The 17,941-nt window shown below is 38.7% G+C and overlaps 10 protein-coding genes across 10 annotated transcripts; 8 read left to right on the plus strand and 2 right to left on the minus strand. All coding sequences in view use genetic code 12, as the record gives it.

Annotated features, from left to right (window-relative positions):
• Nucleotides 1–849: 849 nt before the first annotated feature.
• Nucleotides 850–2,652, plus strand: TPO2 (Tpo2p; the record flags this gene model as incomplete). The annotated part of the gene is made up of 1 exon (XM_007377894.1): nucleotides 850–2,652. The coding sequence occupies one exon, from the start codon at nucleotides 1,449–1,451 to the stop codon at nucleotides 2,571–2,573; it is 1,125 nt and encodes a 374-aa protein (XP_007377956.1).
• A 2,424-nt stretch (nucleotides 2,653–5,076) lies between these two features.
• Nucleotides 5,077–5,475, minus strand: SPAPADRAFT_63804 (uncharacterized protein; the record flags this gene model as incomplete). Its single annotated transcript, XM_007377895.1, has 1 exon — nucleotides 5,077–5,475. The coding sequence occupies one exon, from the start codon at nucleotides 5,238–5,240 to the stop codon at nucleotides 5,079–5,081; it is 162 nt and encodes a 53-aa protein (XP_007377957.1).
• SPAPADRAFT_144377 (uncharacterized protein) lies at nucleotides 5,472–6,671 on the plus strand (the record flags this gene model as incomplete). The annotated part of the gene is made up of 1 exon (XM_007377896.1): nucleotides 5,472–6,671. One exon carries the CDS (start codon nucleotides 5,472–5,474, stop codon nucleotides 6,669–6,671), a length of 1,200 nt encoding a protein of 399 aa, XP_007377958.1.
• Nucleotides 6,672–6,978: 307 nt separating this feature from the next.
• On the plus strand, nucleotides 6,979–8,254 carry SPAPADRAFT_63806 (uncharacterized protein; the record flags this gene model as incomplete). The annotated part of the gene is made up of 1 exon (XM_007377897.1): nucleotides 6,979–8,254. A coding segment is annotated over one exon (835 nt), but the record flags the coding sequence as incomplete, so codon positions are not given.
• A 158-nt stretch (nucleotides 8,255–8,412) lies between these two features.
• On the plus strand, nucleotides 8,413–10,890 carry PEL1 (CDP-diacylglycerol--glycerol-3-phosphate 3-phosphatidyltransferase; the record flags this gene model as incomplete). The annotated part of the gene is made up of 1 exon (XM_007377898.1): nucleotides 8,413–10,890. One exon carries the CDS (start codon nucleotides 8,465–8,467, stop codon nucleotides 10,061–10,063), a length of 1,599 nt encoding a protein of 532 aa, XP_007377960.1.
• Nucleotides 10,087–10,827, minus strand: SPAPADRAFT_57630 (uncharacterized protein; the record flags this gene model as incomplete). Its single annotated transcript, XM_007377899.1, has 1 exon — nucleotides 10,087–10,827. The coding sequence occupies one exon, from the start codon at nucleotides 10,825–10,827 to the stop codon at nucleotides 10,087–10,089; it is 741 nt and encodes a 246-aa protein (XP_007377961.1).
• Nucleotides 10,891–10,980: 90 nt separating the features above from the next.
• Nucleotides 10,981–11,808, plus strand: SPAPADRAFT_63808 (uncharacterized protein; the record flags this gene model as incomplete). The annotated part of the gene is made up of 1 exon (XM_007377900.1): nucleotides 10,981–11,808. The coding sequence occupies one exon, from the start codon at nucleotides 11,007–11,009 to the stop codon at nucleotides 11,754–11,756; it is 750 nt and encodes a 249-aa protein (XP_007377962.1).
• A 1,515-nt stretch (nucleotides 11,809–13,323) lies between these two features.
• Nucleotides 13,324–14,812, plus strand: GBP2 (single-stranded telomeric DNA-binding/mRNA-binding protein; the record flags this gene model as incomplete). The annotated part of the gene is made up of 2 exons (XM_007377901.1): nucleotides 13,324–13,398; nucleotides 13,459–14,812. 2 exons carry the CDS (start codon nucleotides 13,366–13,368, stop codon nucleotides 14,725–14,727), a joined length of 1,302 nt encoding a protein of 433 aa, XP_007377963.1.
• A 95-nt stretch (nucleotides 14,813–14,907) lies between these two features.
• Nucleotides 14,908–15,761, plus strand: SPAPADRAFT_63811 (uncharacterized protein; the record flags this gene model as incomplete). Its single annotated transcript, XM_007377902.1, has 1 exon — nucleotides 14,908–15,761. One exon carries the CDS (start codon nucleotides 14,950–14,952, stop codon nucleotides 15,448–15,450), a length of 501 nt encoding a protein of 166 aa, XP_007377964.1.
• Nucleotides 15,762–16,064: 303 nt separating this feature from the next.
• Nucleotides 16,065–17,646, plus strand: SPAPADRAFT_158772 (uncharacterized protein; the record flags this gene model as incomplete). Its single annotated transcript, XM_007377903.1, has 1 exon — nucleotides 16,065–17,646. A coding segment is annotated over one exon (1,566 nt), but the record flags the coding sequence as incomplete, so codon positions are not given.
• Between the last annotated feature and the right edge of the window lie 295 nt (nucleotides 17,647–17,941).

Consider the following 17,941-nt stretch of genomic DNA (forward strand, 5'->3'; position numbering starts at 1 on the left):
ATAAACATCCGAACTCGGATCCACAGTCGAATGGCTTCTCTGTTAGATCTGCGACCCGGCAAAAGTTGCAGATATCAAGACAGTCTCATTCACAACATTTCAGTTACCAGGTCAAAAACATATTTCTTATGCTTGCAGATCCCCTCATTTACTTTTCCGTATTGTTCTAAATTTCCAAATCCAGATCAACGGCTTTTGTATTAGTCAGATCTGACCAACAGCATGTATAACTGCCCGAGTTATAATTCGTAACAATACACCAGTTTGAATACTGTTTTGCTACATATATTCTCTACACCATATAAGGCGCAGTCAACATAGCTGAAGTACACTTACATTGTAAATCCGAACCATCGGCAATGACGTGTTGTTAATCCTTTCTTTTCTAACCGAGTTGAGCTTCTCAACAATCGCCGAGGTGAAATAAAATTAATTTTAGCCTCCTGCTAAGCCATTGTTCTTCGGTGATAACAGTACGGATTTAGAACCATATTGAGCAATAAAAAAAATAACTAAACAAAATAGTGACCACAAAATAAATATCGGGTTTATTCTTGCTCATCGAAAGTATCAACTAATAGGAGAAAGACCCTTCCTATAACTGATCAGGATAAACTTTCCTAGCAAATCAAGCACACTGCAACATACTGTACATCACTTCCAGGAAAATCTATAACTAATCACCCATTGTTCTCCCTGGAAAACTGTAATTCACTCCGCAACGGATATCGTTGCCGTACAAACGGAGTTATTATAAAAAAATATTTCCGTCTGGTGGCAGAAGGAGTCATTATAAAAAGGACAAAAATTTTCCAAACTTTATTTTTTTTTTCTGTTGCGTTTTTCTTCATTAAAGTTTGAACCTGCAGCCCCACAGTTCCAGAAAACAAAACATGAGCTCATCCGATACAGAAACACTGTCACTCCGTGACATGCACCAGACCAAGCCATACCAACCTTCGCTCACCGAATCTTTTCATGCCGGCGACGGTCTTCTTGAAAACCAAGATGAACTTCTGAGGTATGAAAGTAATGTCGACCTTGCCAGAACTCTTTCTAGAAAACTTACCGGGGCAGAAGAATTACTTAATGAAGCAAAAAAACTTAGCGATGAACCATTACCTTCCATGGGTGGTGACAGACCCTACCCGCCAATGTTACCTGATCGTTCCCCATATTCCGTCGGTTATGACGGTCCTTTGGACCCGTTACATCCTCATAATTATCCTGTTTGGAAAAAGATATTGTTTTGCGCCAGTGTAGGGATGGCAGCACTTTCAGTCTCTATGGGATCAGCCATGTTTGCCGAAGCATCACAAGATTTAATGGAAATATACGGTATTGGGATATCGGTAGCAGCATTGACTACTTCCCTTTTCGTTTTTGGGTTTGCATCAGGACCTGTTCTTTACGGTCCTCTTTCCGAATTATATGGTAGAAAAATAATTATGGTTATCAGTTGTTTGGGGTATGTTTGTTTTTCATTTGCTGTGGCAACCGCTAAGGATTTACAAACTATTATGATTTGTCGTTTCTTTGCTGGGTTTATTGGTGCTGCTCCTTTAGTTGTTGCCCCTGCAGTCATGGCAGATTTGTTTTCGGCTAAGATTAGAGGTACTGCTATCTCTATTTTTGCCATGATTTTATTTGGTGGGCCAATGTTGGCGCCAATCATTGGTGGATTCACTGTCAAGAACCCTGATATGGGATGGAGATGGACCTCTTACTTGTGTGGTATAATTGGATGTGCTGCTCTTGTCATGAACACTTTTATTTTAGAAGAAACCCATCATCCAATTATTCTTGTTCGTAAAGCGGAAATGTTGCGTCGTCGTACCGGTAACTGGGGGATTTACGCACCACATGAAGAACTTACATTATCCCTTAAGGAAATTGTCGAAAAGAATATTGCTAGACCAATGAAGTTACTTTTCACCGAACCAATCATTTTACTTATCTCCATTTATAATGCCTTCATCTACGGTATGCTTTACATGTTCCTTACTGCCATCCCATTGATCTTTTCTGTTAACTACAGATTCTCACCAGGTGTCGCTGAACTTCCATATATCTCCATGCTTATTGGTGTCTTTACTGGTGGGTTGATTATCATCTATTTCGAACGTCGTTACAACATCGCCATGGATAACAATGGTGGAAGACCACTTGCCGAAGAGAGATTACCACCAATGATGATTGGATCAGTCACGTTTGTGATTGGTATTTTCTGGTTAGGTTGGACCGGTTCATACCCTGAACACGTGCATTGGATTGTCCCTACTATTGGTGCTGCCTTTGTTGGTAATGGGTTAATTTTAATCTTCTTGCCATGTATGAACTACATCATTGATTGTTACTTGTACTTGGCTGCATCCGCTTTGGCCGGTAACACCTTCTTGAGAAGTAGTTTTGGTGCTGCATTCCCATTGTTCTCGATGCAAATGTTTGTCAATATGAAGATTCAATGGGCATCCACCTTGGTTGGGTGTATTGGTGTGGCGATGATCCCAGTGCCTTTCTTGTTTTACAAATATGGTAAGAAGATCAGAGAAAAGAGTAAGTTCGCGATGTAAATAGACTAATACCTTAATAGAATACCTAATAAACAATAATTATTTTAATCAAGTCTACAAGAGGGTAGCATTGATTGATAAAATAGAGCGACAATTTGAACATATGCAATGCTCAACGGGGCGAGCAATCGCTGACACCAATTGGATGCATTATCATGCATCGTTCTTATACAATATCCCAAGGATCTTCATATCGTTTGATCTTGTACCAGCGGATGAACCTTCTCATGCGGGAGGGGATCGTGACCCTCAATTTGCAACTACATCCGATGCCTCAACGTCTACGAATCTTCGGAATAAACTCAACCCCGAGGAACCGAGCTGCACCCCCCATTACATCACGTGGGGCGGTGTCATACTTCAAATGCGCGGGATGGTATGAATTAGTCAAGTTTTACCCATTATGCCGAAAATTCCGCTGGGGTCCCTTGCATATGCATTGACTAAAATTAGTTCAAATCTTTGTGTTGGATGTTCCCCTACATGACAAAGCTTATGTATCTTTGTAATCTGCGGCGTTTAGGACATTCTTTGCGTCATTTCACGATAGTTATCTGTTCTCTGTAAGAGTATAAATGAGAAACGTTATTTGTCATATATTAAAGTATGTTCTCACCTTGGTCCTAACCGAGGAAATAAACATCGGATCGCATTTCCAAATTGAAGTTTTTTCCGTGATGCACCCTATGAACCATCACGCAGCCATAATTATACGAAAAGGACTTTCATGTTTCTTTTTAGAAAAGTTATTGTTATGTGCTGTACATATCAACGGTCAACTTTTAGCGGGCCCCATTAGAATTTCTTGGTTAATCCGTTACAAGGCAAGTATTGGCGATACGGTCCAATCCCGAGGAGAACTGATCACACGAGAACTTGGCTTGTTTATCTACGTGTAATGGGCATCTGCCTCTTAAAAAGCACATCAATACAGTCGGGTAGACATTAGAATAGAGAATATATGGCAGATAAGTAGTAAAGTTGATCTGAAATCGTAATACGTCCTTCAATTGGGGGGGGTTTTATTTCTGAGTTTTCACCAGAAAATAACAATTGTCGTTTGGTAGCGTGTGAATGTACTCCTGTATTCTTTTCTTGTTTTTCAAGTTTGAAATGTGGAGTTTTTCACATTAATGAAAGATTGAAAACCCAAGAACGGCTGCTAAAAACTGGGGGTTTATATGAATGATCATCTAGTTAGGGCTGACCACATCCGGCGATTCCTATCAATTTGGCATGATTTAAGGATAAGAAATAGATGTGACTAGTTAGTCTAGATTTTAGTTCAGGAAGTTGCGGATCAATAGTCCGATTTGTGCATTTTCGGAAGTTGCAAAGAATTTTGATGTTTTCGAGATATCCGTTTGTAATAAGAGTCTTCTAGTATGTAAGTTCAATTAAATTGACAATTTGAAATATCTAATGGAGTGGATTAGCTAGGACCAACAATTATTTAACAGGACTATGTAAGTGTTAAACCAAAATTTAAAACAAATGAAGGTGGATTTAATTCAAAAGATGGATTATTAGAAGGATCTTTTTCTGGGGCATTCGAAATTTTTGGACTCGATCCAGTTCATCTGGGATCATCTTTTTGTCATTGTCAAGTTCAACATCGACCAAACGGAATTAACTGTAAAAGGGGAAAATTCCGCGGCTGGATCTATGTCTAGCCTCAATAAAGTGTGATGGTCTAACTTGTTTTGGCAGTTTATCAGTGACTCAATAGGAGTAGATTATCGGTTGAATCGGTTCATTTTTTTTTTTGTTTTGTTTTTTATTTTCGCAACTTTTTCAGGGTTCTTGTGGGGAGGGGTGGCATTTTTTTAAGTTTTCGAGTTTTCACCAACTAAACATTTTCCGGTAGTGATTAAGCTGTTAGAGAGATAGTATTGAAGATTACTTGTACATTTCGAAATAATAGCCAGGATGCAGCAGCCATCATAAAACCAAATCGGAAAAAAAAGTAGGATCTACAAAGCTGGACTAGAACCTCTATCAAACCCATCACCGTAAGCCAATACTACAGGGGGTGTGTCACATTTTCATTTTCGTAGTTGTTAAAAAAATAGTACTGTCATGTTAAGACGTGGAAATGTGGCTACCCTGTGTGTGTGAGCGAGCACATGCAACCCCAGGAAATAATCTCACTATACATGCCGAAAATCCCGCTGATTAAACTGATTGAATTAATTCGTATCTAACTTGGGCTTTTTTGTAAACCTATAGTGTTTGTTAGCTCGGGTTATTCCATTGTGCTCAAGATTTACCTGTTGGTGCAATTCCGAAGATTGTACAAGAGGAGAAGATATATGGTTGGCAACAAGATGATTAGCGTTTAGTTAGACAAACCGCGGAAATATGCAAGAGTCAAATTATTTTTCTGCTGCATTAGGACAACTAACCATGATGCCAGATCGAATCGAACTAGACTTGGTTTACGAGGCGGCGGGTGCACAGTGGCACGGAAAATAATTTTTCGGATGTAACTTTTCTTATTCTTCGTTAATAAAACTCATAGTTAAGATAATCCGAAGCGACCGTTTCAGGGTCTGCCTCGGTGTAAATATAGTAAGATGCGTTTTCGGAGGAGGAACTTTTGTATTTTTGGAATTTAATCCGAGTATGTATCCTAGCCTTACTCGGATGGATAGGCAAATGGGTCATGACATGGGTGATTCCACTTCGTAAGCTATGCTCTGGCCATGCGATGAGGAGGTGTTCTTGTGAGGTATAAATAGAGGTGGTGGATCCCTGGATTGTCAATACTTTTACTTCTGTTCTATATCATTCACACATACACATACACATACAAATACAAATACAATGCAATTTATATTTTTCGCTTTATTAACTACAATTCTTGGTTCACCAATAGGTTTGGATCGTCGTTCAAACATGCGTGGCATTCTCAGACTTGATCAAGAACAAGATCAAGCCGTTGGTGCTGGTAAAGATGCCGTTTCTATTGAAGTCACTCCAAGAGAACAACTTTTCTTGACTACATTGCAACTCGGTTCACAAAACGAGCAGGTCACTGTTGCTGTTGACACTGGTAGTGAATATCTTTGGGTGATGAATGATAATGTCGTTTGTGAAAACGGAGCCAACTGTCAGGCACAGGGTACTTTTGCTAGTGGTAATTCCGAAACTTTCTCTCGTGATGAAGAACGTGGTGCTTTCAAAGTTGCTTATATTTCGGGAAAAAAGACTGAAGGTGCTTGGGGTAAGGATGATGTTCGTGCTGGAAACGCTGTGGTTCATGACTTCAAGTTTGGAATTGCTGAACTGACATCAGCCAAGATGGGTATCTTGGGCTTAAACTTCCCCAGAAAGGACGAAGGATACAGTTTCACCCAACAATTACGTGATCAAGGTGTAATCCAACGTAATGCCTACCTGGTCTTTTTGAACTCCAAGAAACAAGCTGGTTCAATATTATTTGGTGCTGTTGATCATGGAAAGTATGAAGGTGGTTTGGTTACCGTTCCTGTTACTTATGAAGAAGAAATGCCAAGAGTTAAGGTCAATGGTAGAATTGATGTTAATTACAATGGCCATTCCGTTGATGCAGGTAATGAAGTGGGATATATTTTTGATACTGGAAGTACTAGATCTCGTCTTCCATCTTCTTACATGGACACTCTTAAACAGGTGCTTAATGGCTGGTACGATGAAACCTGGAAGGGAATTTCCTTTGATAGTTGTTCCCAATTGGATTCACTTGTCTTTTATGTTAATTTTTATGGAAAGACCATTACTATTCCTGCCAAGTCATTAGACTATGGTAAGCAAGGAGACAGATGTTTATTACAACTTAATTTCAACACTCCAGAAAAAGACTTGTTTATTATGGGAATGGATATTTTAAGAAGTGTTTACTTTTTGGTTGATTTAGATGATCGTGAAATTCAAGTGGCTCAAGCTAAATACGATGGTGGTGAAAACATTGAGGTGTTCCAACCAGCAGGATTGGAAAGATTGGCTAGTTACAATAAAGATGTGAAAAAGGCTGTTGAACAGCTGAATAGTGGTGCTGCTTTGGTCAGCCCATATAAGCTTATGATTACGAGTTTGATTTTGTTTGGTTTGCTTTAAACTTAGATGACCCCTAGATTAGAGTATAGATTTACACTAGATATGTTATGATTTAATTCTGTTCAATAAAAATTGTTAATACGTTTGTTTTAGGAAAGACTAAAGTAGCAAAGATCAGCAAATCAGTTATGATGGTTGATTGATTTCCTGATCTGTGATACTTGTGTCTGGTGTCTGATTAGATGGCTAATTTAATGTCTGAATAACTTTGTAAGGGAAGTACAAGAAATCTTATTTCTTGGCTAAAATCGATAAACTAGTTCACAACGACAAAAATAATTTTGATAATTTTTCAACCAAAAAACCTGCAATCAGCATTCAATGATCCGACACTTTTCCACCAGTCTAACAAGACTAGCAAAGCCTGTGCCAACTACTCCACCGTTATACCTTGGTCGTCCTTCGAACAACTTATCAGCAGGTTTGGTTGGACTCGCCAACATCGGGAAATCAACCTTCTTTCAAGCATTCACCAAGCTGAAGTTAAGTAATCCTGCAAATTATCCATATGCCACTATCGAGCCATGTAAACTGATCTTGCCTATTCCTTCAACTATTCTCAATCACTATAAACAGATATTTTCCAGTGAGAAGGAGATCAATTCCAAATTAACCATCTGGGACATTGCTGGGTTGACTAGAGGGGCATCGAGTGGTGCTGGGCTAGGCAATCAATTTCTTAACGATATAAGACAAGTCGATGGGGTATTTCAAGTGGTTAGAGGATTCATCGACGATGACATCACTCATGTAGAGAAAACCGTGGACCCCGTGCGTGATTGTGTTGTCGTAGGTGACGAATTGATATTAAAGGATTTGGAATTCATTGAGAATGAACGAAAAGTGTTGGAACGTGAGAAAAAACAAAAGAAGAGGGATAATATTGAGTGGTGTGGAGAAGTGCTTGACAAATTGGAGGGGATGTTATACGACGGAGTGAAGGTGATTAACGGTGAGTATAACGAGGAGGAAATCAAGTATATCAACAGTTTGAATTTTCTCACCGCAAAACCTACGGTGTATCTTTTAAACACCAGTGCCGACGATTATGCAAAGGGAACTAATCAGTTTATCCAGCCTGTGTCACAATGGATTGAGGAAAACTCGCCTAACGATAAATTGATCGTATGCAGCGGGGAATACGAAACAAAATTAAACGAGTTGGAAGGAGCAGAAGAATTAGCCGAATATATTAACACTGTTGGGCACGGGAAAGAATCAGCCATTGGCGACATTGTCTCAGCCATGAAGGATGTGCTTCATTTGATCTCGTTCTACACTTGTGGTCCCAAGGAAGCTCATCAATGGAATTTACGCGCGGGAAAAACTGTAGTTGAAGCAGCAGGTGTAATCCATAGTGATTTGCAACTGACGTTTATAAATAGTATAGTTTACAAATGGGGAGATTTGCGAGGCTTAGACAAATTTGACGAGGCGAAACTCAAAAGTCAAGGTAAACAGTATCGGCACGGTAAGAAGTATATTGTTGAAGATGGGGATGTGATTAATATCAAAGCTGGGGGTGGTAAGAGTAGATAGAAACACCTTATATATATATGCCCTGTACATAGGATTTTAGATGCAAATAAATGCTGGAAACGGTTATAAAACGCACCCACGTGACTAAAATTAGTCCGACATTTATTCACTGATTTCCTTCGCTGTCAAAATTTTTCTGTCTGCTTAACGAAAAATTTCTTTTTCCATCCAATTTTTTATTTTTTTTTTTTTTCTTAGTTTCAAGTCGGGCAGACAAATTTATTTGAAATCGTGGAAATCAGAAAACACCCTGTATGCTTCGATCAACAAGAACCACCCGTGTTTCGATGTTGTCGTCTATATATAATTACTTTCGAGGTATCACTCCCCTCCCCACCACCCCACAACGTACCTTCACCACCAACCCGAGTTTGCCAGAAAACGCCTTCCATCCGCGTCTTTCACCTATCATATCCCAACTTGACTCGTTAGCTCCTCGGTTTGCATTACATTCAGACGACATAGACATTTTAAGTAGTCCCGATGAGTTCTACAATTTGCTTACCCAAAAGATTAGTGCTGCCAAGAGCAGAATCTACTTGAGTTCATTATACATTGGTAAGAAACAGACTGATTTGATTGATTGTATTGATCAAGCTATGAGCAAGAATGACGAGTTGAAAGTGCATATATTGACCGATGCATTACGTGGAACGAGAGAGGCACCAAACCCATGCAGTGCAAGTTTGCTTGTCGGTCTTGTTGAAAAGTATGGCAAGCATCGAATCGATGTTAGAATGTACCATACACCACACTTGTCAGGAATAACCAAACTGATTACCCCCAAGAGAATTAACGAAGGTTGGGGCTTGCAACATATGAAATTGTATGGGTTCGATGAAGAGATTATCTTGTCCGGTGCTAACTTATCCCAAGATTACTTTACCAACAGGCAAGACCGATATTACGTGTTTAAAAACAAGTCAATTACCGACTACTATTTCCGGATTCATACGGCTATTCTGAGTTTATCCTACCAAGTCACGGAAAGTAAGTTAAAGCAAGGGTTTAAGTTGACCTGGCCAACTAGTAACAAGTCGTGCGAACCGCATATGAACTTGCACCGATTTATAAGCGACTCCGGACATTTGTTGGAACCAATCCTCAAACAGCATCCAATCACTGATGATGGTTCTGATTTTGATACCATTGTCTACCCTGTTTCTCAATTCACACCATTATTCCCACAAAATCAAGATAGTTCCACTGAGAAACCTTCCATCCTTAGAATATTGACTTATTTGGATTCACCTTCAATCAAATGGTGGTTTACTGCTGGTTACTTTAACATGTTACCAGAAATCCAACACAGATTACTCAATGGGAAGGCTGAAGGATCAGTCATCACTGCCTCGCCTAAAGCCAACTCCTTCTATAAATCCCCTGGTGTGTCGTACTACCTCCCACAAGCATACCTTCTCTTCACCAAACAATTCCTTCAACAGGTGAAACAGAAACATAGCGCCATCACCGTGTATGAATGGGAAAATGGTGAAGTCAACACTCCGGAAGGGTGGTCATACCATGCAAAGGGGTTATGGGTTAGTATTCCTAATGAAACGAAGCCAAGTATCACAATCATCGGAAGTTCCAACTACACCAAACGGGCATACTCTTCTGACCTTGAAAGTAATGCCGTGATAATCACCAAATCAGACAAACTCAAACTGAAGATGAAACAGGAAATTGACAATTTGATGAAACACACCCAAGAATTATCCTTGGATGACTTTCAACCACGCGCTGTGCCAGGTACTAATGAACAAGAACCTCCTCGTTATGTTATTGACGAAGATAGAAAGATCACTTATGGTGTTCATCTTGCTGTTAAATTGCTTGGAGGGAAACTATAAATATATAGATAAATAGAAATAGATTATTCTGCATACTTTAACCGAGGTTTATTTTCAGCGTAGATTAAGAATTGGCGCCAGAGTATGATTATGCAACTGGTTTGAATTCCAATGACGAACCAGCTGGGATAGTTGACAGGTATGTTCCAAAATGGAACGTCCATACTGTATCTCAGGATCAACATAAATAGCACCGCTAATCCCTCTAGTAATAACCAATGATGATGTAACCCTCGGACGCACTCGCCAAACCAGTTCATAGATATTTGAGGTATATACTTTACTGCACTTGATACCTTACTTATCATCCATATGAAATCAACGATATCTAGCACATATAATGGTTCAGACGTACATACCATGTACACTAAATACACCAATATGACAAAGAATGTACTAAGAAGAAAAGTACACGGATGGCTTATTCCTTGGTTGGTGTTTCTAGACTTGCTATATGTGAATAATTGTCTGAATAGAACAGTATATGCAAAGAATATAACTGTTTCCAATATGAGTACGGTATAAGATATGGGGATTTCTGGATATTGGCTATAGCGTACTACGTACTGATGTCGAACTAGCGAATCATAGGAATATAGAATGGTGGAAAGCATTGATGTGAATGCGGACACAAGCGCTAGTATTATCATGTCATATGATAACCCATAGATTGACTTTTTAACCTTGTTGAAATGTAGTTGATAACATATTGATGTGAGCTGTAGGATATTGCTTAGCAGTACTGACACATTTGATATTGACATGCTATATACCATCTATTAGTTTCTGTGTATCCCTTGGTATAAAACGGTGTCTGTTTTACCCTGTGATCGGATTTATAGCGGTCTTTCTTTTTTTTTTTCAACTTAAAAAAAAAAAATAAAAAAATAAAAACAATCAACTCCAACTTTGCTTATACGATTGACTTATACGACAATACATCATGAGTGTAGACCTTCAAGGCAACTGGGACATTGTCGTAACATCCCTCCAAGACATATGCAACGCTAACGAAACGATAACATTTAATAACATCTACAAGGGCGTATCGAACTCCACCCTCCAACAAGACATAATCGACCACAAGTCCAACATTGGCACTGGTAAACGTCTAATCAAAACATCACAACAATCACTCAAACTCATAATTGATAAATTATCTGAAGAGCAAGCAAAACCAGCCACGAAATCCATTGCAAAGAAAAACTTGCACAGATCGAGCAAGACATCCACTTCCAAGAAGAATGTCAGCACTAGAAAATCAGGCCGATCATTCTGGACATCAAAGTTCAATCCAAACGAACCGATCGTGGTATCCCTGGAAGTCGCTTACAAACTCAAGAACCGACATTTTGAAGAATGGATTCAATGTGAAGTTATGAAGGTTTTGGGTGATGGTAACAAATTCGAAATTAGAGACCCTGAACCCGATGAAAATAATAACCCAGGTCAAACATTCAAAGCTACTTATAAAGAAATATTGCTTATTCCTGATGAGGATAGTGAGTTGTTGGTATATCCTTATGGAACAAAAGTATTGGCGAGATATCCTGAAACCACTACATTCTACCCTGCTATCGTGGTAGGAACCAGAAAAGACGGTAGGGTTAGACTAAAGTTTGACGGGGAAGATGAAGTTAACAAAGAAACGGAAGTTGAAAGAAGGTTGGTTTTGCCATTTCCTGATAAGTGATCTTGTGTGTATTACTTTGTATCTATTAATGTATATTAAATCTGGCAGCCATTAATGTTTGCGTAACTGTTCACACAGAGTATAGAGAGTATAAATATGGCGGCAAAACCTCTTAAAGACTTTTCTCTCTAATCAGCTGTCTTTTTCTTTAACTGCCACTACTTCCATTAATCCTTTGTTTCATAGAGTAGCAAAACTACAGAATATCTGGTAAGTCGATCAATGTATAGTTGTTGATAAGGTTTTGGCAGATTCTGACCTTGATCCTGGTTCCGTTTGTGATACCTTTTCGAAAAAAAATACTGACATTGTTTATTAATATGTTTACTAGGTTCTGTTATGCAATTCTGTTTCAATTTTCATATTGACTAGGCAGGTGCAGCTTTACTAATTTAAACTTGCTAGCTGCCCCCTTTTCAGTAAAAGTTAATATTGGTTTTTCTAACAGGGATATTTGCACAACAGTTGGAATATAGTAAATATTGCTTTCGTGTACCTGCTAAATACAAAGAGTTGTTGAAATAGATAAAAGAGGATAGTATTTCAGGGAATCTCAATTGGTTTTGTTGCATAGTGATTAATTTGAGAAACCAAAGTTCAGCTTTTTCTAAAAATATTGACATAGTTAAATCCACTTCTGATTGTGGGGTGTTGTGTTATGAAATTTCTTGTAGCATTTTGGTGTGACTGCAAGTGGTGAAGGAAGAAATCTTCACTCGCTGGCAAATATTTCGGAAGGGTTAAATCTTGATTTCATAAAGAATGATTGATTAACCAAGGCATATATTATCCAAGAGATGGATTTCTTGTTGCTGTGAATAACATCCAGAAGGGGCTTCTTTTTTGTTTATGAAAACACTAAAGAAATCTTCTTGGTATACCTGGTTGGGGATATTCCGTTTCCACAATGACCAAGTTGAAACAAAACTTTATCAAGACCACATAAAATTAAAAGTTCATAAACAAAGATATAGCTTTCAATGTTCCTTTGAATGTTGTTCTTTTTTGCATGAATGTTTGATTGTCTGCTTTCTCGGAAAGGATCTGTTGCAACTTGGTCATTCGGAGTACTCTTTGTTCAGCATGTTCAATACACTGAGAGAAGAAAGATCTCGTAGTAGGTTACTTGTTTGGTTGCTCACTTCAGACAACTTTTATTCTAGTTACGAGATACTAGATAAGTTGGAAACTGAACGCTGTCGTAAATAGTCTAAAAGTTGTAGTCATGTTAACACTTACTTGTTTCATTATCGATACGATTTACCGAGGAATTGCTGCGAAAATTTGCAAAAAAACACTTTTGAGAATAGCAGAGGGTTGACCTTCGAGTAAAGATCGTGACTGGAGGAATGTCAACATCCACAGTAGTATAACTACCGTTGAACATATATCCAGTCTCAATTCACTGATGTACAGCTAGACTGATGCTCCTCGTATAGCGATAAGTGGCATCCACTAATTAGGTCGTGCAAAACCATACAGGGTCGTGCGTTTCATTCCAAAAAAAACTTTCATCATCAAAGACAACAAATTTTCAACATTTAACTAGTGTGTGGTTTTTTTGTCCAACACCAAGCTGTTACAATTACATTAAGTTAAATCCATTACAATGGAAGGAATGGACATTGATGATTATTCAAGAGTATGTTACAGGTGTATTGCTTTAATTACGGTATAGATGCTAACAAGAATGGTAAATTAGGACAGGTCGAGATCTCCTGTACGTGAACGCAGTGATAATAATGACGTAGAATCCAGTGCCGCTTCTACAACATCGTCATATTCTCGTCGAGATTATTCTTACCGATCAGACAGATCCGGATATGGCAATGAGAGACGTGGTGGAGGAAGACGTGATCATGGCAGTTATGATCGTCATGATCGTGGCCGCAGAGATTATGGCAGAGGCAGAAGTCGTGATTATTCGTCCCGGGCCGAATATTCTAGTGGAGGCACCTCTGACGAAAGCTACCGTGCCAAGACGGAAAGAAATTACGATAATTCTATATTCATTGGTAATATTCCGTTTGATTGTTCTGATAAAGACGTGGCCGATATTTTCTCCAAGGATTTCACAATTGTTAGATCAGATATTGTCACCAACCGTGGTCGATCTCGTGGGATGGCCACTATCGAATTCAATAACAAAGAGGATGTTCGTAGCGCCATTGAAAAGTTTGATAGGTCGGAGTATAGAGGAAGAGAAATTTTCGTTAGACAGGATTACCCCCCACCAGAAAAGAAGGAGGAGTTTAGAGAAAGAAGAGAAACTTATGATAATAGAAGAGATAAAAGTTATGAATCTAGAAGAAGAGACCAGCATCAACAACATCAACAATCTAGTAAGCCTGGATGTGAAATTTTCGTGGGTAATTTACCATTTTCTATAAATTGGCAAGCATTGAAGGATTTGATGAGAAAAGCCGGGGATGTCATTAGAGCCGATGTTAGAATGGACAATTGGGGAAAATCCAGAGGATTTGGAACTGTTGTTTTCGGCACCGAAGAAGAAGCTAATAAAGCCGTGGAAATGTTCCAAGGGTATGAAATTGAAGGAAGAAAACTTGATACTAGACCAGGACGTAATCAATCAAGTGCTTCCAATGGTAGTAACACCAGCGACAGAAGCTCTTATCGTGAAAGAGAAAGAGCAAGCTCGCAGCCTGTGGTTAAACCATCTGAATTTACCGATGGTGTAACTGCTGGTGGAGAAAGATCAGATACCATATATGTAAGCAATTTACCATTTGCCACTCAAAATGATGACTTATTTGAATTATTTGAAACTGTTGGTAGAACCACCAAGGCTGAAATCATTTTAGATCCAATAACAGGTCGACCATCAGGAAATGCTGTGGTACAATTTGAATTAGCCGAACTTTCAGATAATGCGATTGAGAATTTGAACAATTACTTGTATGGAGGAAGAAATATTCAAATCAGTTATGCAAAACGTCCGGAACAAGTTTAACACTCTTTGCATGTTTAGTAATAATTATGTAGCTATTTTTTTTTATATATATATATATGTATCATTACAGTCATTATTCCGCTTGCTATTAGAAATGAAATTAGTAAGAAATTTAGAAAGATCATTTTTTTCGGCTTTCGGAAATAAACTTTCAACCCCCCCGTGTTGCCCCCTTTTTTAACGATCAGTCAGCAACAACTTGGTCAGATACACCTAGTAATCATGCTATTAACGAGAGATACAGCCAAAGAGGTAGTAGATAACGCTGCCGCGGAATCATCAGTACCTGGTGCGCCAAGTACGGGCTATTGGTTCTCTGCATATGTTCCATCCCTAGAAAGTCACCCAGTTCTATACTTCCTCCTATGCGCCACCACTATGTTCCTCATATCTTTCCATTTAAGACATAAGATAGGTGCAGCTATAGATAGATTCCGGATGAGACGCCGTTTAGCCAGAGGCTACTACGGACCTGTTGGGTCCTTTGATGAAGATATAGAAGATGGGCTAACCAGTGATGCCTTTGATATAGAACAGAACCGGGACAAGGGGGATACAAGAAAAGGCCTCTCTTTACAAGCCAAGCGAGAAATCAAGCGTATTATGAAAACTATGAAAGTGCTGTTTGATGAGGCTAGGTTAACATATACGAGATTACAGTTTGACGAGAATAATGTTGACGAGGATGGATTACCTAAAGATCCGAAGTTGGTTACCTTTTAGGGGTAGGTAACCACACACAAACACACACACACACACCTGATCATATCCTTTATCAATTGTTTATACAACTAGTTGTAGGTATACCATTGGGTTACCATTGCGAGATACGCGATATTAGGCTTTGCTAGGAAAGGGCTGGGTCACGTGGACGATATTTCCCGATTTGGCGCATGTCACGTGCCTTTGTTTATGTTTATGTTTCAAAAGGCAACTGTCAAAAAATTGCAAACAAATGCCTTTCGTTTGACTTTAGTATTTTTATCTGTTTTATCTCTTTTATGTTTATAGAATACAAATCATCATCAAATACCAATGAGTTTATACAAGAGATATGCGTCACGAGAGCATGATAAAGACTTCTTCACGCAACAACAACAGGAGAAGGAAGAACAGCATACCCTGACATCGTTAGCGATCCCCCAATTGCATGCCACATTTGATAACCGTAACAAAAAACAGCCGCTGGATGCGTTTTCCGTCAAAGATTGGCTTGGATTATTTCCTCAGTTAACATTCTACACTGGATACGATGATTTAATCTTTCAACAAGTGTTGACTTTAGTGCATAAAAAGTCCGATCTGTATAGCACCATATCGCTTCTGAAGTTCGGAGTGACATCGTACGATAAGATGATCCTTGACAGTTCGTCTAGGTTCTATACCAGTGTTGAAAATTTACACGACAAGTACCAATCAAGCATGACCCGTCGAGCATTGGCCGTTACTAATTTGAAAAATTGCAATCGTTTGATCAATCACGGTGGTGAATTACCTGAGTTACCACTTTGGGACGGTATCAATGCCGGTCAATTGGCTAATTCTATGACCAAGTTGACAACCCCTGAAATTGGTAACAAGTTGCTTGAGTTGGGTTTAGTCCAACCACATGCTTTGAATTCATTTGTTGTCGATGTTGTGTACGATAATTCTTCCGGTTCCAAAAATATAATCGAAGACAACAACAAGCTTGTTAATTTACTAGGCATACAGTCACAACATTTGTTTGATCCTTTATTAGAATACTCCCCCGAATCCATTAATATTACCTATAGCCCACCCATGGATAACACAGTCCAAGATTCTGAATTGGTTTCTGCTATAATTAATGAATTGTTGACCGTTCAGGAAAACTACACCTTAGGATTAGTTGAACTTTTACAAAACTTCCTTATACCATTAAGAATCACCGTACTTAATTCAAAGAACCCAACAACAACAATTACAAAACTTAATACCATTTTCCCACCAACCATTGATGAAATCACCAGAATCAATTGTATCCTCCACGCTGCATTGCAAAACGCCAGTCAGTACAACCATCAAGAAGTTATAAAAGCCATGGCTATGTTTATGCCGTACTTCTACAAAGCATATATCCGTCACGAAGCAAACGTTAACGGGTTCAACAAGAATTTACACGCATTCGCGCAAAAGAATCGCAGCAACATCTTGGACAATTTGAATATTAACAAAAGTGCATATAGTACTCGTGAAATTGAATCGGTTGTTATTGGAGCTTTGTTGGAGTTACCTAAACTTAAATTGATTATCCAAAGATTAAAACTGGAGATTAAAGATTGCAGTGAAGAGACTGAACAATATTATAACACTATTGTCAAAGTCATTGACGCATTTGGAACTGATGCCATTACAATCGACATAAGCAAAAGAATATTCACACCTACCGGTAAGATCCTTACTGAGTTAGCAACTAACTGGCCCAAGGAACTTCAATATGGATGGCTCACGAGAAAAGTAGTGGGAATCTATGAATTGAAAAACATCAAATCAGACCTGAAATACGATCGCGATGTCATCATCATCTTTTCTGACAATGTCTTAATTTTAAATATTGTCGATGACGATTATTATACCAATGATGGCTTATCCGTCAGTGATATCCTTATGCATTCACTAATCAACCAAAAGCCATTACCTAAATACGACACATTCCCTAAGATGGAAGTTACTGCTTGGAGTAAAATCACCGATATCATTGTGACCACATACCAAGGCACCAATGGTGAATACATCAGAATCTTGAACACGTCATTAAATGGATTCCAAACAACCAACTCCAATTATAGCCGTAATTATCAAATCAAAACCCCAAACATAACCGGGGACGACATCATTCAACTAATAACCAAGCTGAAGATTCTCTCGAAATCACAACCATTCCATCTTTTCAAGTCTCGAGGACAGGCCAAGATCTTGTTTACGGCCCATGATGTGGAGGTATACAACCATGAAACTACAAAGTCTCCATTTGCAATTTATTTGAATATGGATATTGATGTTAATGAGGAGTTTGCCAGCAATTCTGACCTTCAATTGCTTATGCAAGTTTCATTAGTTGATGAACAAGTCAATGTTTTAGCGTTTGATAGAACCGGGACCGCTGTCCATACTGTGGAAATGATAAAGTTTGGTGAGTATGTTAGTCAAACAGTGGAACATACAGTGAAGAAGGTTTTTTCTGGGTTTAATA

Source organism: Spathaspora passalidarum, assembly GCF_000223485.1.
Source record: "Spathaspora passalidarum NRRL Y-27907 unplaced genomic scaffold SPAPAscaffold_8, whole genome shotgun sequence".
NCBI classification, from domain to species: Eukaryota; Fungi; Ascomycota; class Pichiomycetes; order Serinales; family Debaryomycetaceae; genus Spathaspora; species Spathaspora passalidarum.